Source organism: Coturnix japonica, chromosome 2 (assembly GCF_054131305.1).
Source record: "Coturnix japonica strain WE chromosome 2, WE-NBRP24, whole genome shotgun sequence".
NCBI lineage: Eukaryota > Metazoa > Chordata > Aves > Galliformes > Phasianidae > Coturnix > Coturnix japonica.
In genome coordinates, this window is record NC_140664.1 from 93,989,914 (window position 1) to 94,017,432 (window position 27,519).

The 27,519-nt window shown below is 40.3% G+C and overlaps 1 protein-coding gene across 1 annotated transcript; it reads right to left on the reverse strand.

Moving 5' to 3' along the window:
• Positions 1-2,975: 2,975 nt before the first annotated feature.
• On the reverse strand, positions 2,976-27,282 carry CLPTM1L (CLPTM1 like). Its single transcript, XM_015854277.3, has 17 exons — positions 27,035-27,282; positions 26,765-26,865; positions 24,462-24,651; positions 23,814-23,956; positions 21,880-21,958; positions 19,143-19,260; positions 17,458-17,552; positions 15,842-15,926; positions 13,963-14,066; positions 12,937-13,002; positions 12,394-12,444; positions 11,404-11,486; positions 10,058-10,092; positions 9,659-9,714; positions 9,529-9,573; positions 5,929-6,044; positions 2,976-5,043 (listed from the first exon to the last, which is right to left on the reverse strand). Exons 1-17 carry the CDS (start codon positions 27,197-27,199, stop codon positions 4,959-4,961), a joined length of 1,617 nt encoding a protein of 538 aa, XP_015709763.1. The 5' UTR covers positions 27,200-27,282; the 3' UTR covers positions 2,976-4,958.
• Positions 27,283-27,519: the final 237 nt, after the last annotated feature.

The following is a 27,519-nucleotide window of genomic DNA, read 5'->3' on the forward strand; positions in this document are numbered from 1 at the left end:
CATTTCCTACTCCATTTCTGCTTTCTGAAAGCTCACACTGTGTTGACATGCTTCCGTTCATGCAGATGAGATTCCTGAGCGCTGAGACCTTCACACAAACTCATCCCCTCTGGCAAAGTTCTCTGCAGTGCTGCTGTTTGCTAATATTTAAGACACGAGGTGGATCTTACCCGGGGTTAATGTTGGAGCGTTCTCTCCCTTTTATAACTAATTTTTTCCCACCCTTTCTCATAGGGGATTTTTTGAGCACCTTTTTTTCCCCCTTGCAACAACCCATATATGGGATGCTTTTCAAACGCTACGTGTCATTTTAGTATCATAGAACCTGACTGAAATTCTCAATTTGACTCTGAAAAAAAGAGCTGGTGGTTGGCAGCTTCAGTAAAGAAGGCAGCATCCTTTCACTTCTCTGCTGAGCCTCACAGCTCAGCCCCGCTGCTGTGATAGCAGGACACAGCCTTAAGGAAGAATATCGAGTTACCTTTCAGCTAGGAAAGAATCTGAACAAGACAAAAAGACTGCTAGGAGCTGAATGGAAGGACGTGGAAGGTGGTGGAATCTTCAGCAGAATGAAGTGCCTGTTTTGTGTATGAACTAAATTAGCCTTCGACACTCGGATGCTTTTAGCCAAAGGCTGTGCTCTTTTTAGAAAGAAACGCTTCTTTTCCCCTCTTCCATCCCTCAGAGGGATGAATGTGCTTCTGTGCCCTTATTGCAAAGGACAGATGCTTCTTGAAATCTGAAATCTGCCAAGCTGAAGATTAAAGAGAAAAGCAGTGAAAAATATGGACATTTGCAGAGTCTTGTATCATCAAGACTACTTTTCAAGGTGCTGTTCAGTGGAGGAGCTCGGTGGTAAGCAAAGACATCCACAATTTGGGTTGCTGTTGTTTGCACATTTGGGTAGCTGAGAGGATTACATGTATTTGTATGAGGCTGCACAGCAATGTTCACTGCATCCCATGGATAACGGAGTCAAGTTCAGCAAACAGGATTGTCATTCAGATCATAACACAAATTCCTGATGATTTGTGGTTTTTTCTTCTACCTATGATTGTGCCAGCTTCTAGGATGGCAGAGCCAGCAAGGATAACTAGTTCTTAATGAAGCTGTTGAAGAGTTTGTTGACTTTACCAAACGAAACACTGTTTATTCCTTTCTGTTCCTACAGTCAGCACTACTCAATAGAAACACTTGTACATGATGGAGACTAAATAGCATATGAAGCAAAAGGTCCTACAGAGATCAGCCCAAGCTAGGTATCTACATCATTAAGCTTTCAGGCAACACAGATGGCGAGCTGCAGAGCAGCAAGGAGGCAATGCTTCCTGTATAAGCTGCCAACTGGCCATTATCCCAGCTTTTAATGTAACTCAGCACTGAGCTGGAGCTGTAACAGGTTCAATGTTCGAACAGACAGAAAAGCATTGCTCCAGTTCTAAAGCATGTACTCAAACCTGTCCCCACAAGGACAGGCTGAGAGAGATGGGGCTGTTCAGCTTGGAGAAGAGAAGGCACTGGGAAGATATGAGAACGGCCTTTCAGTATCTAAAGGGGAGTCAGTAAGGAAGGAAAGAATCTTTAGCAGGGTCTGCTGGGAAAGGACAAGGGAAACTACTCAAAACTAAAGGAGGGGACATTTAGACTGGATGTAAGAAGTTTGTATTATGATAAGGATAGCGAAGCACTGAAACACTGCCCAAAGAGGAGGCAAATGCCCCATCCCTGCATACCTTCAGAATCAGGCTGGATGGGGATCTGAGCGCTCTGTTCTGCTGTAGGAGTCCCTGTTCATTGCAGAGGAGATGGACTAGATGGCCTTTTAAAGGTCCCTTCCATCTCAAAAGGCTCTATGATTCTATGGCAATGGAATGTCAGGACAGCTTTATGCTGCTCTGCACAGACTAACCTGAGATTGCTAGAGGCAACTGATGTCTAATACAAACATCAGAGGCCAGAAACTGAGAAGCTGGCACACACACAACACCCAAAGGATCTTACAAGAAGTTTTATGGGTACCATATGGCAAGGCCTAAAAGGGCAGGGTTCTACCAGAGAGAAAGCTGTGGAGGAAAGGAGAAGCAATCCTATTAAAAAGGCTTCTTTAACTGAGCTCAGGCAGACAATGTAAGCCAGAATATCCATGTCAGAATATTTGTCTTTTTAACCTTAAGTATTTAGAATCATAGAATTACCCAGCTTGGAAAAGACCTCAAAGATCACCAAGTCCAAGTGTGTTCACTCAGATGATCATATGCAGGACCATCAGGGAAGGCTGATGATTCTGCAGTGATGCTGTGCTATACAGTATCCTCCTGAGGTCCCTTCCTGCCTAGATTATTCTAGGTCATGTGAGACTGAGAAGCTGTAAGCTGTCACGTAAGAAGGGTCAGCATTACTGGTCAATGTTATGTTTCTCTGATTCGACATGATGAGATCTATCATCTGGTGAAAGAACTGGAAGATACAATGCCTAAAACTCAACAAACCACAGAATTATGCCTTAATACTTCTGGCACTGATGATAGATGCTAGTTCTAGCCTTAGAGAGTCATTACATCACTGCATTATATTGCACTAAGTACTACTGTGCAAGAGCACCTCCAGAAGCATGACTTTCCCAATTAACTCTTCATCAAAAACAAAGAACTAAACCACTAATCCTTCAATTTCCAAACCTACTGCCGGCTTAATGAAGATTGTGAGATGCTGAGCTAATTGCTTACCGCAGCGAATCCTCTAAGCGAGGAAGTTATTAAGTCACCGTCCAACTCTTAAACAGGCAAGATACTGATAGTTCAGCATGAGCTGCCATACATTTAATGACACTTTATGTAAGTAGTTCTTCTTCTGCCTGAACAACATAAGGAAATCCATTTAAGCCAACAGCAAAAAGGTTTAAACATTCAATACGTCCAAAGTTACACCGCTGAAAAGTGTCCATCTCTGTTCCAGCAACAAAAGAGAGCTCCGTATGCTGTACAATGAGGTGTTTTTATTTGGAAATGGAATGCATAAAACAGTGACGAGAACAGGAAAGCCTCAATCGTTTTAAAATTAAAATGCCCTAATTCTATATTCCTTGTGACTACTGCATGGAATGTTATGAGGTTATCGTCAGCAGAAATGAAAGACAAAAGACCAATAAACTCAGAGCACGGAAAGGTGCAAGAGTGATTTTTCAGCAGCTGCATGCAAAATAATAAAATAAATAAATGTTTACACATGAGAAATACCCAAATACGACACTCTGGACTTTCAGAAGCCACTTTAGAAGAATCAATTATTGACTGCTCTGAAATGGCACCAAAAAGGCAATGTATCGTTTGCATTTTTTTATATCAGGAAAAATGTTCACGCTCCCCACATTTTTACTAGGAGTCCCAGATGAATTTGCTTAACTACAAAGGGCTTCTTCCAAACAAATCCAAAACATACAAGACAGAACCACAACCTCAGATTTGCATAGACTCGTGGATATTTAATGCCAGCACCAACAGCTCTGCAGCCCTCCTCATTTACAGTTAACAGCGTAAAGAGGCCTTCACATAAACATGAGGTAAATATTCACTTTGAGGCTCCTTTCCATTGCCAGCAGCACATAAGGATTTCAGGATAAGAGAGACTGTAGTCTGTGACAGAATTATTTACGTGTGTTTCCATATCATTCTGGGACTCGAGCATTTATAACACTTCTGCAGTACCAGAACTGGATAAAATCTACTTCATAAAGCAGTTCAAGACTACTGCACTGTCTCTGTGTTCTTTGAAGTTATTCGATTAATGTTTCCAATCGACGGCAAACAGCAGTTAAATAGCCTTGTACAAACAGGGTGCTATTTAACGCAGCAGCTGATGAATGATTAGGGTGACTCTGTAATTATTGGCCAAAGGAAAAGCAGAATTACAAATAAGAATTCTGCCTTTTGCATTTTTTCTGTTTAAATTATTTGAAAGTAAGATACTTATTCTTCCCCAGGCTGGTTTTTAACCCTTCTTCCAGGAAGTGTGCTGTAGAGCAACGTCATTCCACCTGAATGATGTGTTTAATCATATAAATACAGTGGGGATGGGAGAGAGAGGGGAAGGACCGAAGAATTATTAAAGTTGAAATATGAGGGAATCGGCCCCTTATGTCACTCAGATACCACATTATGAAATATTAAGATGTTGTAAGAGACCTTCCTAGCACAGAACAATGATTTGCATTACATGAATACTTACTATGGCAAGAAATAAGGTTTGTCAACGATGCAGAAGGATTTATATGAACTTGGATACACGTTGAAAAAAATCATGTTACACTTGTTTCACATCTTCATTCCATTTAAGACAACTGATACCCTCTGTCATGTTGTGGGCTAACAAAACAGCTAGAATTTTAACACAACCACCTGCCTTTTTCATTCTTTCCAACGTATTTGAAGCTCTGAACTTTCGATGTCCACATATCAATTTAATACTAACCTCTAAAACTTCCATTATTTCTGTTACCAGACTAGAATGATTCATAATTAGTGTTCAGTCTGATAATTACACATTTTCTTTTTGACAGCCTCCAGTTTGGCAGTAATGCTTGGCTCTGCTGTAACACACTGGTTTGTTTTTTCACTTTTCACAGTGGCATTGCACCACACTTCCACTTACTGAGTTGCCTTAAAAACACAGATTTGGATATTAATTACAATGCTTTAGACACTTAAGGTTTTCACTCAAAAGGAGCTTAAATGCAGGAAGATTATTTAATGACATCTGTCAGAGTGTGGACCTTGTGAGGACACAGGAGGATCTTGAAACAGGATATCAAAACTAGATTTTTGGCAATATAGAAGATGTGTAGTCCATGTAGTTCTGTCATAAGCTCTAAAAATACTCTTATTAAATAAGTTTTTCTTCCTTAAGACCAGATAATACGTGTTATCAGTAGAAGTCCAGGGGTCAGAATCTTCAATTATTAATTATTCCCTGTGAGCTTTTTTTTTTGGCTTCTCTTCATAGGATTCTCCATATTCATTCACTCTGCTCTTATCCACAGGATAAAGCCTGGCAAGGAAAAAAATAAAATAAAACTTGTTACCCGTAAGTTACCGGTCTGCTGCCTGCAGGACATTTAAGCGGTTCTCTACTATTCAATTTTAAATTGAAAAGTATATATATAGTATATATATAAATTTGAATAGTATTCAAATTTATTGAATTGAATTCCTTTCTCATCATATTTTCAATTTCCATTTGTGGCCTAAAAATACAGCAGATTTAAAAATTAACTAGAGAAACACCAGATAGTAAGACTTAACAAGTTGCCTCATAACCGGGCCTCTTAAGAGACAGGACAATTCCCATAAAGCTTGGCTGGAGTATTTCTCAAGCAATCCAAGACAATTCTCCAGTTCAAAACTAGGGCGTAGCCCCTATCAGAAGCTGCTGAGTTTTTAATTTCTAGATAAAAAAAACTCACCTTGGGAGGAGACCTATTTCGCTACTCTTATGTGTAAGTATATAAACCTAAAAATCAAGTCTGCATTTACCATTCTGGTAAATCATAAACTTGGCTTAAAATTATTGTTTCTTTAGAGAAATATTTGACCTTAGGAAGTTCATCTTAGGCAAGATAGTTGGAAAAAATCTTTAGTGTGATGGAACAGGTTGCCCAGTGAGGTTGTGGATGCCCCCTCCTTGGAATCATCCAGAGCCAGGCTGGATAGGGCTCTGAGCAACCTGGTCTAGAGGGAGGTGTCCCTGTCTATAGCAGCACAATTAGAACTGGATGATGTTAAGGGTCCATTTTAACCCAAACTATCCTGTGATTCTATGAACCTAATAATATTTTTACTGACTACTGCACAAAGCCTTTCCTGATTGTTTTGTAGTTCTTACACCAATCTAGAGTGTTGGAAAAACTCATAGAAATACTGAAGAAAGGCATACCATCTTTGGTAGAGATAGACCAGGAACACAACATCGTCTCGAAAGCATGCCAGCCTATGAGATGTTGGCATCGTGATAATAAAAGCAAATATATCATCAATAAAGGTGTTGAATGCCTGCAAATATAAGAACAGAACACTTCAGTTAGCTGTCAAGAAACAAAATCATACAAAATGAATCAAGGTGTTAATACAAAGCTACAGGGTACAGGCTTACTTGTGTTGTTCAGCAGATACACAGACTATCTCTTATTTATAACAATATTTAATGCTGAAAAACTACTGCAAACTGAAGTGCTTTTTTTAAATGAGGATCACACTGATTACTTAACTACAGTTAAATTAAAAAGGATGTAGGTCTCAACACAAGCTGGCAACATGCTCTTGCATTTCAGAAGTCCAACTGCATCCTGGGTTGCATTAACAGAAGCATGACCAGCAGGTCAAGGGAAGTGGTTCTGCCCCTCTGCTCTGATCCCATGAGACCCCACCTGGAGTACTATGTCCAGTTCTGGGGCCCCCAACACAGAAAGGACATGAAGCTGTTGGAGTGTGTCCAGAGGAGGGCCATGAAGATGATCAGGGGGCTGGAGCATCTCCCCTACAATTAAAGGCTGAAAGAGTTGGGGCTGTTCAGCCTGGAGAAGGCTCCATGGGGACCTTACAGTACCTGAAGGGAACCTAGAAGAAAGCTGGGGAGGGACCTTTAATGAAGCCGTGTAGCTACAGGACAAGGGACGTGGCTTTAAACTGGCACAGGGTAGATTTAGACTAGGTATTAGGAAGAAATTCTTTACTGTGAGGGTGGTGAGACACTGGAACAGGTTGCCCAGTGAGGCTTTGGATGCCCTCCCTGGAAGCACTAAAGGCCAGGCTGGATGAGGCTTGAAGCAACCTGGTCTAGAGGGAGAGTCCCTGCCTACAGCAGCAGGATTGGAACTGGATGATCTTAAATGTCCCTTCCAATCCAAGCCATGCCATGATACTGTTTCAGGTAAGTGAGAGAATTATTGTATGAGAGGAAAAACATGTATTCAACTTCAGCAAAGTTTTTAAAAGAAACTGACAAAAAATGTATTCAAAGTCCTTACTGAAATGATTTAAGATTTACAAAATACCATAGTTCACTTTCACTTTCTGTGGGTAAATTGAAACTTCTGCAAGAACTTACTCATTTATTGCTCTTAAGAACATTAACTTGGCAGCCCTGGGGAGATTTTAAAACATTTTCAGTGCCTTCCTGGAAGCAAACATCCATCCCTTATCCGAGATGCAATTTTCTACACCATTTCTGCTCAGCTAGAAATACTCTAGGCTCAGCTTCTGAAGCAGTTGTGAAATATTTATCACTTTTTCATCAGTGATAAAATTTAAATTCACAGACATTTGCTGGGAAAGCAATGCAGAGAGGCTCCAAACACGCGAAAATGACATTATTTCGACAGAGAAGGTAAAGGAAGTGAAGAGCAGGGCAACTCCTCTGGATCTGTTTCTAGTCTATAGAGAAGACTAGAAGTCAATTCTTAATAGTACACCAGCTTTATTACTCATCAGATGGTGCAATAAGCTCACTAAAAACACCTGGAAAACCAATTCAGCAAAGAATGTTCACTATTGGGTTAGCAAACAATCTCCTTACAATGGCTTCTCCTTTCATTATCAGAAAGTTGTTATTCTGGCTTCACTGTGCATAAATCCATGTCACAAGAAAGGAAGAAAAAGACTTACTCTTGAAAATTAAACTACTGTTTGTATTATGAAACAAAGTACGAGAAGAACACTGGGGTGCTGGATAGGAAGTTCTTATTAGTTCCAACAGAAAAGTTCCTTCTGGCAAGTCAAAACTAATCCATCAATCTAAAGTGCTCAAAGAATACGTATGGCACTTCTCAAGCCTGTGCAAAGATCAGTCATGGAAAAAATAAACAACTTGGCTAGGTAGGAAAATGAGGCCTTTCCAAGTTAACTCCCAAGTGAGAGATCCTATGGTGATGAAAGGAAGAAAAAGCTAGAAGTTTCATCCTTCTCTGGGCATTTAGGCAGCCCTCAAAAATAATGGAAATTGAATACATCAAGGCAACTCATATAATAGTATTTAATATAGCTGGTTTTCTTTTGAGATTGCTCCATTTGAACGTATGCCTTGTTAAAGCACAAGGGTATAAAACATAAAACGAAAAAACCCATAAAACCCACGTTCATTGTGGTAGTTTTTGGCATCTCTCAACAGCAGCCATGCAAATGCTCTTTAAGAAAAGGCTATTCAGCAGCAAAACTCTGCTGTGAAGGTTACCCACTGCTTCAATACTGCCCTTGCATCCCACTGTCCTTTAACTGCTGATAGCTCTTTTCAGTTACTCTATTTTGCCACCAATACAACATTGTGAAATTACTTCCCTGCACCTTTTATTCCCCTCTGTTAAAGGCACTCTGATTTATCTACTATGGGTTTGAAAAATTAGGTGTTTATTTTTATTTTTGGACTGATTTCTGTATTGAAAACCATTTAGTTACTATTCTGTTATTATCTATATTCCCATCTGTTTCTCCCAGATGGCTCAATACTCCTTCAAAATATAAAACATCAGAAATCTGGGCTGTTGTTGTAGGTTCACAGAAATGGAAGTTATGACCGGCACTCTGTTTTGAGACTTCATTTCTTCCATCATGCACTTTCTTTTCACAACTGAACAGAGAGTATGTTGAACAGCTTTTAACGCTTCCTTTTGAAGCAATTAAGTTTGGGAGAATTGAAATACATTGGCCCAAGAGGCAAATAAGGGAAGAAGGCAGGAGACTTGGAAACTCAATAGCATGTGTTGCTTGTTCTCCCTATCAATGCAAGGAATATACCTGAGCATAGACATCTGGACGGACGAATACAATATCAACCACTCAGATGGTTTATAATGTATTATACACACCCATAAGCACCACACGTGGAGGTGCTTACGGGTGTGTAGGTATCAAAGTGTCAGTAAGCTCACCTATTTATTTACTTTTAATGAACTCACTTCCTCGTGTTAAGCCTTGTTACATTGCTGCATCATTTCCTACAGACTGCGTAGTGGGGACATCACAGTGCAGCCCCTTTTCCACCACATGGCAGCCTATCACACACTTGTCACTATCATTACACTTCCCAGAAGCTGGGAATTACCACACAAGCAGAAAACAATGTGTACTTTACTTCTGTCTCTGGAAGCTCGCACAACTTGCTAAAATAAGGCCTCTCAGTGCTCCTATCTGTTGAGAATTATGCTTTGTTAACACAATCTCTTTTTTGTTTTATTAAAATATTAAACTGAACATTAAATCACTTGCAAGACCAGCATTTGTACACACCTAAGACAGGTGGCAGTAGAAAAAGCGACATCACCTGTGTCCAAGTTTGGATGAGATTCTCTTTATATGAAAGTCATTATGAGAAATGGATTTATTTTTCCTTAAAGAACAGTTGCAAATACATTTACAGGCAGTTTAGTTCTTGAAACAAAAAGAAAAGCACTCATAGCCTTCAGCTACTTAATACTTAGTTGTTTTTCTCAGAAAACTGTTTTCAAAATGACAGAACCAGTCATTAAATTAGAGCTTTACTTACTTTGTATGTGAAAGCCTTCCAGGGTAAGTGTGCAACAGATTTCATCTAGGATGAAAAGAACGCAGCATTTGTATTAAAAGCCTGGAAGAAGATACTAGAACAGTTGCCTTTTATTTCTTTTCAGTCTCACCTTGTAATTTACAAACAGCTGGGGCAGCATAAACAGGAAACCAAAAGCATACACTCCTGAAGATAAAATACAGAAAACTTAACAGAGAAAGGCAGAACAGAAGTATTCTTCCACAATTAAGACATTTAGATTTTCCTAATGAGAAAATACATTTAATCCTTCTGTTTCAATGTTGGTCAATTCTTCTCCCTTTCTTAACCGCAATAATTCTGCAACCCATGTTCCAGTTATTGTTCCACTCCATCATGCTGATCCAGGTGATATCAATGATTTTTTACTTTCAAGTCTTTGTCTCCAATGGAGGAAACATGAATAATAATAATAATAATAATAATAATAATAATAATAATAATAATAATAATAATAATAATAATAATAATAATAATAATAAAGACTTACCATTGACAAAGCTGTTAATCAGCCAGGAGTACCAGCTACAAACAAACAAGGCAATCCAGTTACTTTTCACTTGAACCAAAATCATGTACCTGCCATACATTATCTACACAGCAGTACTCTGTGAATGTGTTGAGAACTGCACAAACTGAACACCTCACATCTCCCTTTTAGTAGAAGGGCTCTGGAGATGCTGATAACCATTAAGGAGCTGATGCTTCACATCCAACAATTCTAGAGAGCTTTATTAAGTACCTGTATACCTTTGGAGAATGTTCTAAGACTTCTGCATGCCACCTGACATCAAGCAATGCTGCGCACTGATGTTCAATGGAGCAAACCCTTAGCTCCAGCATTAGTAACGTTACAGACAGTTTAGATGGTACAAATTCCATGCTTCTGCTTGTAGTAGTAGATAGCAGAGAGCTGTTCTATCCGCTGCAGGCAGAGAGACCCAGCATTTTTAAATGCTATTTATTTGTTAACTAATGAGATAAGAACCTTTTGAAGAAGCTATTTTTCTAATAACAGAGAAATGGCCCCAAGTTTTGGTACAAGTGTTACAGCACATGTGGACAGCAACAGAAAATTTTTCTCATGTTATTTTAAGGCTTTGCTTGCTCTTCCCCACATCTCTTCTGGGCCTAGAGACTATGAAAATAGCCTACACAGCCATCACCAAGCTTGTGTTTGCGGATTTTTTTCCTAGAGCAAAGTCTCATGGCTACCTACTTGTCTGCATTTCTCCAGTCAAAAATAAACTAGCTGTATTGTTTTCAGTGAAAGGGGACGGGAGTTTCACCTTCTCAAATACAGACCCTTCCGCTCTTGTTGAAGTCTCACAGTAAGTCTGTGGTTTGAGGGAGTACAGGCTCCTTTCTTAAAAACAATTCTGCTTGTTTGTCATCCTACCCGCTGTATTTCTCAAGAGAGAAATCCCTTGGTCAAAGCAAATAATCTGAGGAAAGTTTTTGCTTCTCTCCATTACTCAACTCAACCACAGTAACCTCTTATCTCTCCCTGTCATCTTATCTGCTCCCTGAACAGCAAATTGAAGCTTTCTTCCTCCTCTTGTGATTGACAGCTTAATCTTGTATGCAAGTTATTGAATACTGCAGTAATATCAGATTACTTGTGAGAAAACACAGCTTGAAATAAGCTGCAGCTTACACCGTGTTAAAAAAAGAGCTACACTTTCCAGCCTTAAAATCCATGCAAGTGTACAGTTCTGAGCTTGTAGTCACACAAACAGAACTAACTGATTTCTGTATCCCATCATCTCCAATTAATGCAGAAAAAAATGGGGGATGTTTCAAATTTTAACAAGAACCTTTATAGACTTACAGTACCTTTTGTATTTCACATTCAGCAAGGAGTAAGCTGCACCTCCAATACACAGTGGATAGAGTAAATACGACAAGTATTTCATCGCCTAAAAGATAAGGAGAATAGTTCATTAGTTCACAGTTAATATACAACAGACTTTTCATGGCATCATCTCAAAGACAACCACATCTTTTTCTTTTCCTGAACATCTCTACTATTATTTCCAGAATGCTTCAGTTCAAGGGATCCTGAAAATTCTGGTGCTCAGTTGAGACCACCAAAAACCTCAGTACATAAAGCTGCAAGACACAGTATGAAGTCCAGTTTAAGAGTAGCTCTCCACTTAACACCACTGTTGCTAGCTATGATCAGTTATTGTACTGGCGTAAGTAACAAGTACCAATACTGATTTTCAAATCTGTAAGGATTACACATGGAGAGTAACTTTTCTTCAGATATGTGGCTTGCCATTATGAGAAAAATGTTTCAACCAGATTCCAGCTTCAAACACACAAGTAATTCAAGACTTCTGGCCTTTTACAGATGTATTGATATCAGCATCTGACCCACAGATTAACTATAAACTTCTAAATCTTTCCAGTAGAGAAAGCAGATGGTGCTCCTTAAATCTGATCAGATTTATCTGAGACCTGATGATGAGCTTTACAGTCACAACAGGACAAGTTCTGGAAAGATGCTTTCAATCACTCATGAGTTACTGGTGCAGACATATTAATTGCTAGACCAAATTTGGTAACTTGTTTCATCTAGTTTGACATTCTTAGTACAGATGACATTTTCTTCAAACACTGTCATTCAGATAACAAAGAACTCTTTTGCTATTTCTTTTCATAAATTATTAGAATGAATCTTCCCTAACTGATCATATGCATGATGATGATCCCTTTAACAAGTATGAGAAAATGAAAAATATACTAGAAGGAATAAAATGAGCAAAAGAACAGAACACATATGTAGACTTCATAGACTAGAAGTCAAGGATTCCCTCTTACCTGGGTATCATATTCCTCAGTTTTCTTTTCAGAATCACTGGATGTACCAAACTGCAATATATATAAAATGAATAATAGAGACAGAACTGGGAGAAAAGGGACAACTCCCTAAATAGAGAATGAAACTGCAAACTAACTTGCTTATACAGTCAGCAAGGTAACAGTTCAAAGACATTATCAGTTCTTCCATACAACAGTCAAGCAAATGTCCAGTTCAGTCTGCTGCATAGGGGTTTGATATTTTTCTTCATAATTGTTTAGGAAATAAAGCTTAGGTTGGATGTCAGGAAAAACTTCTTCACAGAAAGGGTTGTTAAGCACTGGAATAGGCTCCCCAGGGAGGTGGCTGAGTCACCATCCCTGGATGCGTTTAAAAACCATTTGGATGCGGTGCTCAAGGACATGATTTAGCGGAGGGTTGTTAGAGTTAGGGAAGAGATCTTTACATCACTGAAAGCCACGAGTCACAGTATCCTACAGTTACTGTTAAGGAGGCAGAACGCTCGAGAGTGCAAACCGCTGAAGTATTGATGTATACTATACCTGAATTTTGGGTCGTATGCCTTGCCACTTTACTGTCATTTTCAAAGCCTTCTTCACTTTCCAGAGCTGTTATTAACAAAACAAAACGTGTAAATAAGGAGAAGATTTTCTTATGTAAGATTCAGATAATCAGAATTAAGATCCTAGAACATCTATTTTAAGCAACACAGCTGAATAAAGCTGTAATAGTCTAATTTCAGCACACTGTCTATATGTTGATACAAACCAAATGGTGTGTTCCTTGACAAGTACAACATAGAGAAACTGTACTACTAAGTACAGTTGAGGTGTGCGTAGTACCTCAGCTGAGGTACTGTAAGTAAAGTAACAAAGTCCTTTCAGGACTTAAGGTCTTAAGGATCACCTTGTGATTTTGCATTCATATCTCCAACTACAACAGACATGTACCTAAAAATTCCACATGGGAATCCCAAATTTATTTTTATATAATGAGCAATTCTCAGATCTGCAAACAGCGCTAGGTAGAGATTCTTCCTTCCTGCTAGGGCTGACTTTGTGCTTCACTGCACCTAAGCGGGCTCCTAAGGAGTATCAGCAGCCCACTGGTCTGGTGGGCAGCCATCAGTCCCCCCTTCCTTCCCCAAGCACCTCAGTCACAGCCAGGGACAAAACCGCAGACCTGAGGGCGGCGTCTGATGGCCCACAGCCAGCTCTTTACCAAACGTGTCTGTGAAAGCTTGCTGACACAGTCATACATGCCTGCTCACTAGTGATGTGTATCACTGATGTTGACAGGAAGGAGGCTCAGCGCAGCTCTACGCTTGGTTTCCACAGTTTCATCTGATACATCCCAGGAAAACACCAAGACTCCCAGTTTGTTATTTGATAAAGGGAAACAGCAGTGCTTTTCCAGTAACTACTTTAGCAACCCTTTTCTACAATTAAGTGACAAAATGCTCTGCTAAGCAATACTGGAAAACTCCAGACACAGATGATGGATGCTCCTGAGAATACTGCTACTGTACTGTTACTGAGAACATTGGTTCTAGAGCTTTACCAACTCACCTCAATTACAGCACCAATGCCCGCTGGGATCAGGACCAGTAAACTCGTTTGTTCATCCAAAAGGAAAAGAAATATTACTACAGTACTAAAGCACCGCCAAAGCACTAGATGGAAAAAAAAACAACAGAAGGTTTATTAACATTTACATAAACAGTTGAGATGAAGAAAGACTACTGGCCCATTTACTTTAATTCTGTCCTAAGCTGTTTAAGCGTGAACTAGTACATCTTGACAGATCAAACAGACCTAGAAACAGATCTATAGACCCCACAACATTCTCATGGAGAATCTGTCTGCTCATGGTTTGGATGTGTGTATGCTCTGCTGGGTGAAACAGAGGCTGGATGGACAGGCCCAAAGAGTTCTGGTCAGTGGAGTTCAATCTGGTTGGCAGCCAGTCATGAGCGGTGTCCCCCAGGGCTCAGTACTGGAGCTGCTTCTATTTAACATCTTTATTAACGACCTTGATGAGGGGGATTGAGTGCACCCTCAGTAAGTTTGCAGATGATACTAAGTTGGGAGTGAGTGTTGATCTGCCAGAAGGGAGAAGGGCACTACAGAGGGACCTGGATAGACTGTATCAATGGGCCAAGGTAAATTGTATGAATTTCAATAGGACCAAGTGTCAGGTCCTGCATTTTGGCCACAACAACCCCAGGCAACCCTACAGGCCTGGGGGTGGTGTGGCTGGAAAGCTGCCTGACAGAAAGGGACCTTGGTGTGCTGATGGACAGTCAGCTGAATATGAGCCAGCAGTGTGCCCAGGTGGACAAGTAGGCCAATGGCATCCTGGCTTGTATCAGGAATGGTGTGGTGAGCAGGACTAGGGAAGTCATCCTGCCCCTGTACTCGGCACTGGTGAGATCTCATCTCAAGTACTGTGTTCAGTTTTGGGCACCTCAGTACAAAAAGGACACTGAGGCGCTGGAGCAGGTCCAAAGAAGGCCAACAAGGCTTGTGAAGGGCTTAGAGAATATGACCTATGAATAGAAGCTGAGGGAGCTGGGGCTGTTTAGTCTGGGGAAAAGGAGGCTGAGGGGAGACCTTATTGCTCTCTTCCACTATCTGGAAGGTGCTTGCAGTGAGAGCGGGGTTGGTCTCTTCTCACTGGTGACAGGACAAGGGGAAATGGCCTCAAGTTTCACCAGGGTAGGTTTAGGTTGGATATCAGGAAACACTTCTTTACAGAAAGGGGTGTTAAGCACTGGAATAGACTCCCCAGGGAGGTGGTTGAGTCACCATCCCTGGATGTGTTTAAAAACTGTTTGGATGTGATGCTCAGGGATATGATTTAGCAGAGGGTTGTTAGTTAGGGTAGTATAGTTAGTTTGTGTTTGGACTTGTTGATCTTTAAGGTCAATAAGCAGATTCTCCGCATAAGAACCATGTTGCTGTTTATCCTGATTCTGAATGCCTAATTTTTGCCTCATATTGATACTGCTCACATGTTTTCATCAGTCTGCAAATATGACACCATTAAGGATAATCTCAGAGGCCAGGTGGTTTCAGGTTTTCCATTTCTGTTTATAATCACAATGGATAATCTACAAGAAAAGCAGCCAGTAAGTTTTAATGCCATAAGCAAGGCTGAGGAGCGTTATATCTCCAGTGTCAGTGGCTGCCTGCCAGCTTCACCTGCCTCTGGAAAGGCTTGACATGATGTCAGACCACTGTTTCTGTCACCTTTACTACATCCTACTCAGTTCAACCCCCATCATACTAACAACGTTAGAACCAGCCTGCTAGCTATTTTCTTATGCACAAGAACAACTATTTCTACCATCTCGGATGGAACCACAAAGTTTCAATTGAAAGTAAGAATAAAAGCACACGGTTTATCTTATACAACACAGACATCACTTTGCATGCTGGGCCATACCTGCTTTTGTAGACATCCCAATCATGCTTCTTTTTTTCTTCCAAAAACTGATGTCATTTTTAAACGCAAGGAAATCAAAGAGAAGCTGCAAATAGCAAAAAGAACACTCAATTCCTTAACACTGGCACTAAATAAGACTGCCAGCTGAACAGTTAAAAATGCATTAGGATGGTGTGTGAACTAAAAATTAGAACAAATAAAAGGTAAAGAGAAAAAACTGTTTTAAAAGCCCAGGCTCCAAATGGAGCACGAAAAGACAGGAGGAACAGTATGTACTGCTTCTACTCTAACACTGCACAGCGCTGCATGCCATGAAGAAAGTTAGTGACCCAGTACAAGATAACACATGGCAGAGGACAGAGAACTGAATACCTGCAGGGATTGCTCAGCTCTTTGACAGAGCAGGGAAAAATCACACTACATTCAGTAAGCACTTTGTACTGGACTGATAGTTTATGCTTGGATAGCACCAAAATTTCAATAAAATCCTATGATACTGCAAATTAGGTTCTCTCTCTATGTCAGCAGTAAGGATTCTGCAGTAAGCAGTCAGGTCAGGCTGGATGGAGCCCTGGGCAGCCTGGTCTAGTATCAAATATGGAGGTAGGTAGCTCAGCATGCAGCAGGGTGGTTGGAGTTCAATGATCCTTGAGGTCCCTTCCAACCCAAGCCATTCTATGACGATTCTATGATTTGGCCTAAACTTTAGAGACTTTCTAGCATTAAAATTATGAATAACAAATACTTTTTTTCAGGGTTTTTAGTACCTTTACTCAGTACATTTTTCAGTTTTTTCTTTACACATTCACTGTCTTAAAAAAATAAGCAGCACAGATTCAAGAATTTCTTATAGTATAGAAGAGAAAAAAATATCAGAAAATCTAACCCCGGCCTACTGCCGTTTTACTGTCTGATAAAGAGAATGAAAAACAGAAGAGTGATAATGGTTGGGAAGTGTATGACTTTTAAACCCAATTAATTTTGTGTAATGCACCTGTAATGGAAACATATCATGCTCAACAAGTTCCCTGTCACAGAAGATGGGAACTGCATTGCACATAACTGTAGGCATCAAAGACGTTCAAAGTAGAATAAGACCTAAAAACACTGTCCACTGAACCAAAGATTTATATTTAAAGCAAGTTACACCCAATACTGAAGGAGAGAAACATAACAAGAAATAACTACGCCTAGAACTACAAGCTCTGCAATTTACAGTAGCACATCTTTCAAGGCCAATCTAGATTTCTGCAAGGGTTAGTCGACAGAGACTCAAACTCTATTGGTTTGAGTCTATATAATACCCAATAGGTACTACTAGTGCTGTAACTACGCCACTGCAGTGATAGCCTTGTGATAACTCAACTTAGCAGAAAGCTTGAGCCACTGTTGACAGGTAAGTAATTCTTGGATCTCTAGTTGAACTCCAACTAAAAAAAAGTGATAATGAATTTTATGAGTTTTATATTTCATTTAATATTATTACTTAAGACCTAGTTACTGTTTCCAAGAACAGTTCTCAATAAATGAAAGAGCTGAAATGCAAACATCTTCCCCCCCTCTCTTTTTTTTCCTTATATTCTATAATATCTGAAATCCAAAGTTATTCCACTTACATGGAATGCTGCTACAAAGAAGGTCAAAGCCAGAAAGTACAGGTTAGTGTCAACAAAAATTCCTTTCACTTCATCTGCATCCTTTTCTGAAAATCCTAAGAGAAAGAAGTAGTAGATAGTTAATTGCTGTTTTGCTAGAATTTCATTTGAAGAGAAACCTTCTTATTTAACCACCACACATTTAGGTAAGGAAATATAAACCCAAAACAAGATGGTAGCTTTATTGGTAAAACCTAAATCTACATATGTTTTGGTTAGTTATTAGGCTAGCCTTAAACAGAGCCCATTAGTTACAAGCAGACACGTGCTTTTAACATGTACAACTACAGAGCCTAAGTTGAACAACTGAGACACAAATGGCAAGATACAGGAGGTCACTATGGTGCAAATAGGGAGAATAAGAATTATTCAACTCTGCCTCTGAACTCTTACATTCTAAATAAGAAAAGTGAGCCTCACAGTAAAAACAAAAACCAAGAAATGAGAAAAGGAAGACAATAAAGGTCAGTGAGAAACTTAACAATAAGTTTAGCATCAAATCTTTTGATGGCCCTAGTGGAACTAATTTGGAAGCTTCTCCTTGATAAAGGAAAAAGGAAAAGCATCCTCCAAAAGTCACAAGCTGTAAACCAAGAACCTATTTTCCACTGACTTTTGAAATCAAAAAAGGAGGAATGCTTTCTGCTTTTTTTAATATACTGGACAACCATTAATGCAAAGAGAACTGCCTGTGATAAGCAGAGTTACCAGAATGAAGGACTGTGTTTTGCAAATGACAGCTACAGCAATCCTTAGAACATCTTCAGTCAATGTAAAGATACTTTCTTGATGAAGCAGAGTCTCAGGCCCCATGATTAAAGTCTAAACTTCTCAGAAAACCTGAGTACTGTTGGCAGTTCTCATGATGTGGATCATCAAATTCTTTGGCAAATAAGTGCCATTCTGCCTCATTTCACAAAGTCTGATGGTTAACGTGATCTGGAAGCTGGCTACTCAAAGCTGTAACAAAGTTAGATTCTCACAAGCTACTGAGCTTGTCTATACATTTAAACTTTCGTACAGTCCAGACAAAGCAGGAATCAGAAACACAGAGCATGATAAAGTTCAAGCCTCTAAATCATAGTTGGCTTTCACTTCTCAGTTTATCTGTATTACCTTATATATTCATAACTAAAGTACTTGACCTGAGTCAAAGTGAGAGAGAAGTCAGTTCTGAAGTAGCAGTAGCAGTTTAATCAGAACCACAATGTTTTCCTGATTCTCAGCTCAAACTCAATGTCTTTTTCCTGCCTGCCTGCGCTTTGCCATGAGTATATGGTTAGAGCGACCAGCTACATATAAGCTTATATAAGAAGTGATCTAGCTTTTCCACTCTGTGGATGATGACAAGAGGAAAACTGTGATCAAAATGCTCTCAGTTGTGGCCACTTACAATTCTGCAATAGGACTATCCAAATAAAATTGAAAGTTATTCCACTTCTGTCCTCGATTCCTATCACACGTCAACATTTTGTTTCCACCTTACCTTATTAAAATAAAGCAATGTAAGATTTATACCACCAAACCTTTCTACCAGCTATCCAGAAAACAGTGCCTCTTTGTACTTGAAGGAAAGAAGACTGTTGTTTTTTTTCTTCTTCATTCATTTAGTTTTCACCTAGAGTCGTTAAAAAATGAAAACATACCAAACTGCTGAAGGGAGTACACAGCGTCCTGCATGTGGATCCAAAACCGGAGTTTTCCGAGAGATATTTTGTCATATGACACTGTAAGAGGTAGCTCTGTCGTTGAGCGATTTATAACCTGTATTTCAGAACAGAAACAGCTTCTTTTTTAACAGAGGGAAAATTCTCAACATTCACTTTCACTCACTCTTTTGAAACTAAAGAAACATCATCATATCACATTATGATTTAATAACACAGTTTTAAGTCTGATGTCTTAAAAGCTTGAAATCTTTGTGGTTTTTTGTTTGTTGTTGTCACACAACAACAACCTTCCCCTCCCACCTCCCCCCACCCCAAGAAATGCTAAATGATCAGTTTGTTCTGTTCAATTTCTTACAGAAACCTCACTGTTACTGTATACTAAAGCCCTTGAGAAGTTGACATGAAATTCCCTCTGCTGGTCTCAGTTGAAGTGAAAACAGCATGTTTAAAGAAATTTTCCATTCTGATATTTCTTCTATGAAAGCATATGAGAAGGTTATGCTAAGCTACAAGACACACACACACAAATCATATTCTGAAAGACATAGCCAGACCTTTACTAAATTGAGGATGTTTTTGAGATAAATGAAGGTTATAACAACTCATAACAAAACAACGGTGGCAAAGCAAGATGCTGCTGCCTGCTCAGAAAGGTGAAAGCAACACAGCTAAAGCTAAGATATTCTGCCTGTAAAACACAGCATATGGGATGCTGCAAGCAAGTTTAGTTTGATTCTCTGTTCCTATCTGCATTTCAATTATGAGAGATATCTAAGGGTCACCTTAAGTTGAAAAAAGTCTTACACTGACATAGCTCTTTCTCCACAACAACTGACTGTCTCTCAAATAGGTTTAAAACAAAATAAAATTACCCATAGAAATGCTAGAATTCTCCACAGCCACTTAAGCACAAGTTCAGGCAGCATATCTTAAATTTTCAAGGAAAGCTTACGGCTACAGACAGGCAGGCCCTCTGAATGATAACAGTTTAAGACCTATTGCTTTCAGCTTCATCTTACTCCTCAGACATAATCCCCACCTAAGAACTGTTACTCTACACTTTCTACGGTAATTACTTAGCTGACGCTTATCAGAGGTGAATGGCTTTCTCCTGATCCTAATGTTGCAGTAAATGCTTTTAGGGTCCCCAGATATCGAGGTCAGATGTGAACTGAGAATTATGTTGTCTCTCCCATTCAGTCTTTCCTCCAGTAATCTAACCGGCCTCTCAAGGACTTTCAGTGAGAGGAGCAGAACAAGTGCTACTTCAGTTTAGCTGAGATGTGACGTTTGCTTAGCCTTTGAAAACTACGTTTCCAAACCTATGCGGTACAATCAGTTATTGAAGTAAGGCCTCAACACATCACATATTACTTCTAGCACTCAATCAGCAATACAAAACTGTGGGTGAACAGAGCAAACAAGTTCTGCAGTATTAATTTTAATCTGTTCTCTACACTAAGAAGTGCTCAGGGAGGTTGCAGAGTCTCCTCCTCTGCAGATATTCAAGACCTGTCTGGATGCCTACCTGTGCAGCCTGCTGTAGGGGGCCTGCTTTGGCAGGGGGGTTGGACTCGATGATCTCTGGAGGTCCCTTCCAACCCCTACAATTCTGTGATTCCATGTGATTCTAATTGAGAACTCTGTGCAATCCCCAAACCCCCAGCACTGGGAAGAATACTTAAGATCATAGAATTACAGAATATCCTGAGTTGGAAGGGACCCGCAAGGATCAAGTCCAACCAACTCCTAGCTCCACACAGGACCACCAGAACCACTCAAAGTCCAAATCCTATATCTGAAAGCATTGTACAGATGTCCCTTGAATTCTGGCAACTTCAAGCTGTGATCACAACACTGGGGAGCCTGTTCTAGTGCCCTACCACTCTCTGGCAAAGAACCTTTTCTTAACACCCAACCTGGCCCTCCTCTGATGCAATTCCATGTCATTCCTTTGGTCCTGACACTGTTACCAAGGAAAAGAGATCAGCACCTGCCCTACTGCCCCACCCCCGGTGCAGAACCCAAACTTGCTCTTGTTAAACTTCACCGGCCACCAACCTGATATAACCTCATCTACTCCAATATTTCCAAGTCCAATCCATCAGCCACTTGTTTGCTCATCATACTATGGGGACCTGACCATTATTTGTCTAAGCTAAACTTTATGAGTTAGAATGACAATCTAGAAGGCCTATGGAAAGCTTCCATCTACCAAGACTCCTACCTAGGAGATGCTAAATACAGATATTAACATTTAACAGGCAGTAGCTGGTCTCTTATCTCCACATTACTCTAGTGCCATCAACATGCAGTACACCCATCTTTCTAGAAGAAAAATAGAAGCAGCTCTGGGACACAAACACAACTTCATCAACCAGCTTAGGGACTCATGTGATTGTTCCCACCACAGTTGATGCAGTTTTCTCCTTATCCATCCAAAAGGCAGGAACAACGGAACCCAACCATCCTTTGGCAGAATGGAAGAAAGTGTTTGGCAAATATTTCTGCAAGGGTGGGGAGTTTCACAACCCAAATTCAGACATTACAGCTGACCATTAAGTCAAAGAATAGTCATTGATAGAAGCCTTTTAGTGACTCTGTAACAGATTTTCATTACAGGAAACAACTTGTGAAGAAAATCATAATTACAACAATATTTAAGATTACTATTAAAACTATTAAATGTAATTAAAGGTATTCTATTACTCACCATCAAATCTTTCACTCTGTTGCTTAGTTGATCAATAAATAATATTGGAAGGTAATGCACTGTCTTCCCCAACTGAACCCTAGGATGTTTAAACATGGATTTTATGAATGCGGTGACCTAAAAAGCTCTTTAATTCAAGTTAGCACTAATCAGCACTTTGAGATCTATCCATACAGGTATTTTCCACCACCTTTCCAAGTACGTTACTCTCTAGCACACACTAAAAAGCAACTGCTAGCCTAGGCTACCACTGAGAGATGTCTGTGAAAGTAGAATGCATTCCATATTATTCTTTTCAGTTTATTTTTACTTTTTAGTAGAAAGAATAAGCAAAAGGAATGAAGGACAAATTAAATCAGCTGTGATGATGCTGAAGCTGCAGGATGAACAAGGGTAAAGGGAATTTAAAAGTTTATAAAAAAGAAACATGCTGACCGTATACTTGTATCCTTTGTCTCAAGTATCCCTCTCCTGCTTAACAACTCTCCACCATCTCCCCAACTCCTCTACACACTCAGTGACATCTACCAGATCAGCAACAGCAGATGCTCTACTTAGCATGGTTTTAGGTAGAGTAATGGTTGGCTGGGATGTGTATTACAAGGCTAGATACTATCAGCAGGATTGCACAAGGAGCATAAATCTCTCTCTTCCTGAGCAGAAGCACTTGCTGGGATTGTTCTATCATCCCACAAATCTGCACAGAGACAGTACTAGTTTAACATCCTTCAAGGCCTCTATAAAATTAACCACTGGACAACTGCTTTGCCAGTAACTTAGAGAACTGTCCAGCCTAGTGCCCCCAAAGGGACAAATTCCTGAAGTCCTTCATTAGAGAGAAAGTTACACACACTCAGACTGGAAGTCACATAACTGAGCTTTTTTAAGTCTGAAAACAGAATTTTAATAGTTTGCAAAGAAGCCTCTATCCACGCTGATAAAGACTGCATACTAAATACTTAAGGAGTAACAATAATACACAGTATTAACTTCAGCATCAGTTTCTTTTGTTTCTTTAACTGAAGAGAGTTAAATTTCTATAATATAACTACAATTAAAGCTACTTCTAGCAGAACTGAAGCACACTATTTCACTTCCAAACTACTTCCTGTATAATACAACAATAAATCAGCACTAAATTATATCTGGACATGACCAGAAGAGATTCATCAAATCCTTCCTGTTATGGGCCTGTCTTATGACTTGCTTGGTTTATCTATTCTGGTTGGGAAGCTATTTCAGAATCCCAGTGTCTGCTGACTAAGCAACTCCTTTTGCATTTAAAAGGATACTTGTAGAGAAAGGCATCAACATACGGCAGCACCAGCCAACACAGCACTATTTATATGGTTAATGCTGGAAGCAATTTAAGCAAGCTGCAAACAGAAGCTACTGCCTGTCTAAAAGCTCACTTTTGAGTATTTCCTTGAAAAAAAAGTGACATCATGTATGAAAATACATTGACAAAGTAGAACGAAGCAAACCATAGAGGGGAAAAAAAGGATGGGATACAAGAGATCAGCTGTGCTACTTAAGCGCTTGCTGTTTACACAGATAATGTGCACATGAAGGATAACTGTAAAGGTCAAGAGACAATTGCTTTAGTGACAAGAAGTATGATTTGAGAACAAGAGGGTATGAAGCCTGCTATAGCATTTTACTTGTATCTTTGTAGTTCTGTTTTGTGTTGCCATGGGAACTCCCACACAAAGAGGTACTTTAAATGCTGAACTGCCTAGGATCAAGGTATTTCCAATAAGGCTTTCAAGTACATAGTATCTCACTAGTGTCACTACTGAAGTGCAGGCATTAAAGAGTGCCTATTCTTATTGCTTAAGCTCAAATTTAAGCAAAAAATACCAAAAGATGATTTTTACAGAAACATGAATTAAATTAATATTAATAATTCCAGCAAAATTAAGTTTTTAACTTACATTTTCATGTAACGGTGAACATCAGCAGGGAGGGATGATCCATCAAACACAAAATCTTCCACCATGACATTCAAGGTTAACCTTGATCTCCAGTGAGAGACAGGCTCATCTAGAGCACTGCTTGGCTTTTCTGCTTCAATTTGCTTTAAAAATACAATAAACATACACACTTATTGCTTAACCATGCAGAATTCTGAAAAGGATAACACTCTAAATCACAGACAACTACTATTGGGCTGTATCGCAAAACAGATGTTAAGCAACTTGATTTTAACCACACCAAGCATTTTGCTCAACTATGATAGAACGATAGTTGCTCACTAGGAGAGTGGTTAGGCCCTGGAACAGGCTGCCCAGGGAGGTTGTGGATGCCCCGTCCTTGGAGGTGTTCAAGGCCAGGTTGGACGGGGCCCTGGGCAACCTGATCTAGTAAAGGTGTATGTTTGGTGGCCCTGCCAGGCAGGGGGGTTGGAACTACATGATCCTTGAGGTCCCTTCCAACCCGGGTCATTCTGTGATTCTGTGATAGTGAAGGCCCACCATAATTTGACAAATGCAGGTATAGCAGATGCTAACGCTACAAGCATCTACAAAAGAAATGCATTTTCTTTCCCCACTTGTCCTCCTACATGGGGAATATCCACCTACCTGTGTGGTTGACTCTCCAGTGAGCAAATTAATCTCTTCTGGTTTAGGGACCATGTACGTGGTCAGAGGGCTTACTATATGCACCTGCTTACCATCATGCCAAGGCAAAACGCCCGCATGATGAAGAAAGATATATGCATATAACGTGCCATTATTTCGAGTTTTCTTTGGTACAGAGACATTCACTGTCCTAAAACACAAAATAAAGACATTATGAGATGACACATAGAAATATTAAGTTGTTACAGACAGGAATCACTGAAAATGTTACAATGTTCTGACAGCAAGCAAGAAAGTGCACCCCTCATTAACACGCCCTAAAGAGTCATAGCTGGGTCGGATCAATTCATATACTCCAGTATGTTACCACAGTGCCTGCTTTACCGTGTCTATTATCTCAAGGTACTTTAATCTTTGTCCAGTATATCCTTTCTTATCCTAGAAAACAGGACCGCATTATCAGTACCGATGTTTTCCCGTCTATATGTTGCACTGTCAGAATTATGCCAGGATTTGTAAAGAACAACCTTCCATGTGCTGAGTGCGTTCAGAGATTGAATGCATGATTTAAAAAACAAACAAACATAAAAGCAAAAAAAAAGCAAAAAAAATGAGAAAAAAAATCAAAACCAAGCACTTTACCTTCTCAGTTACAGCGTGCTGAATACAGAACTATGTAGAGCCTCAAGCACCATGAACTCACTCTCCTTGCATTTGCCGATTTGCATCCTTACCACTTTGCTTTGTTTCCTTCTACATACTTCTACTGGCATAGCAAGACTGTGTTAGTGAAACAGCTCTATTTCAAAACCTGCCAATGATTAAGATTAATGTGACCTAAATCACGGGAGTTCACATTCTTTTTATTATAAAAACAGAATGAGAAAGAGTTGGAATAAATCTTTGTCAAGAGAGCGAAAAACAAGACCACTGCTTTAAATAACAAAATTGAAGCAGTAAATATAAAGCATAAAAGCAGTTCTAATCACTATATACACCTCTTTATAATTAGAGTGCACTCAGACATTTATCTAAGGGCGAGATCTTAGTACTAACATCCCTTCAGAAGATCCTGAAACCCTGAAGCACCGGAAAAGTTTTACATCTATGATTATTAGCACTGAAACAGCTATATATAAGCTTGTCACTACAACAGAACATTCTATGACTTCCAGGTTCCATTCAGAGACTGAAATCACAGCTGTCAAGAAAAGAAATCACGTAGCTGGCAGACTGTGTATACGTTATTAAAGTTTCAAGCATTTCCAGGTACAGTGACGTAGGATTTTCACATTGGAAAGCCATTTCTGCTATCAGTATTATCAGTATGCTACTGCAAAATATTAGTTTATGTAGCTGAATACAGTACACTGATGTAAACTAACCAGTGTTGAAATGATACCGCACAACTCCAGCTTCAGGAGAGGATCCAAATGAGGACCATTAAGATCATCAAAGGGCTGGAGCTCCTCTACTATGTAGACAGTCTGAGAGAGCTGATGCTGTTTAGCCTGGAGAAGGCTCAGGGGAGACCTGCTACTGACCTTCCAATACTTGAAGGAAGTGTACATACAGGAAGGAAATCAACTTTTTACATGGGTAGACAGTCATAGAGCAAGGAAGAGTGGTTTTAAACTGAAAAAGGGAAGATTTAGATTAGACATGGGGAAATTTTGTACTGAGAGGGTGGTGAAGTACAGGAACAGTTTGCTCAGAGAAGCTGTGATGCCCCATCCCTGGAAGCACACAATGCCAGGTTGGACGAGGCCCTGGGCAGCTGAGCTGCTGGGGGGCAGCCCTGCCCATGGCACAGGGTTGGAACTGGATGATCTTTGAGGTCTCTTTAAACCCAAGCTATTCTGTGATGAACGTAATAAGCCTAAGAGCCCTCTTATTAATGCTATATGAACTCAGTGTACCAAGTACAGCAAGGCACAACTGTATTATTGTTCATGAAACACTTCAGAAACTTCTAATCAAGGAAAAAAAATATACTTTTAAATACTTTATTTTTTTAACCTATAGCAGCATCCTGTCCTCAGTTCCAAAGCTGATATCAAACTCACATCTTCCCTCCCTCAGTGCTGCCTCTATAGTTTGCGCTTTATGAACACAAGTGCAGACCAAACAGATCACACAGTATGCAAGAATGGTTTTGGATTCAAGCTAAAGAACACAAGAACAACTCTATTCTTCCAAGATTAATGTCACGAATAGTCAACTCGCTTATTTCATACACATTCCCATACACACGTTATTCAGGCTACAAACTGCAACAAACAGGTCACGCTTCTAAGACTCACCTTTCAAATTTCGACTCGATATCAAAATCCTCCACGTTCAAAACCAGATCGATGTTACTCTCAGCACCGATGTTTGACCGCGTGGTAGTATAGACGCTCAACTGAAACGAAAAAGCCAGCAGAGGGGGGAATCACGGGACAGAAGCATCAACTCACCCACCGGGAACCCTCAGATCTGTAGTAACGTAACTCCGCTACTTCTCCTCACTTCCAGTTCTCCCCTGACACCGCAGCTCACGGCTTGGGGCCCAGCCCAGCCCCGCCGCTCACCTGCAGCTTGGGCCTCCGCGCCAGGTAAGGCCAGACGCAGGCGGCCGCACCTCCAGCCGGGCAAGGCCGCGTGTAGACGATGCCGTACATGACCCAGCACGTGTGAGCCACGTACACGGCGAAGACCCCCACGGCCAGGCTGGTGAACGAGCTGCGGCTCAGCATGACGGACACCCCCACCGCCGCCGCCTCCGCCGCCCGCGCATCCCCCGCTGTCCGCTCGGAGCCTCCCAGCGCGGCTCGCCGTCACGTCCGGAGGAAGCAGGTGCCGCACACGTCCGGTCGCGCCCCGTCGCTTAGTAACTGAATATGGAAACCGTGAGGGGCGGGGATAAGCGGGGGGAAAGGGGAGGGAGAAGGGACAGCCGTGGTGGGAGTTAATACGGAGGAATGCAGAAGAATGGTTTAGCTGTCTAAAATTTGATAGAGGGGTAAGGAGGGTAGAGCAGACCCTGTATAGTATTTGGTAGTTAGGGGAAAGAGGA

Bases quoted from the DNA above. Each gene is read 5' to 3' on its own strand.
- CLPTM1L (XM_015854277.3), bottom strand. From the start codon at position 27,199: ATGCTGAGCCGCAGCTCGTTCACCAGCCTGGCCGTGGGGGTCTTCGCC. The intron at 15,927-17,457 runs GTAAGTGGAATA...TGCTATTTGCAG, and splicing joins TCTTTGTAGCAGCATTCCAT to CTTCTCTTTGATTTCCTTGC. The intron at 12,445-12,936 runs GTATAGTATACA...TATATATTGCAG, and splicing joins GCATACGACCCAAAATTCAG to TTTGGTACATCCAGTGATTC.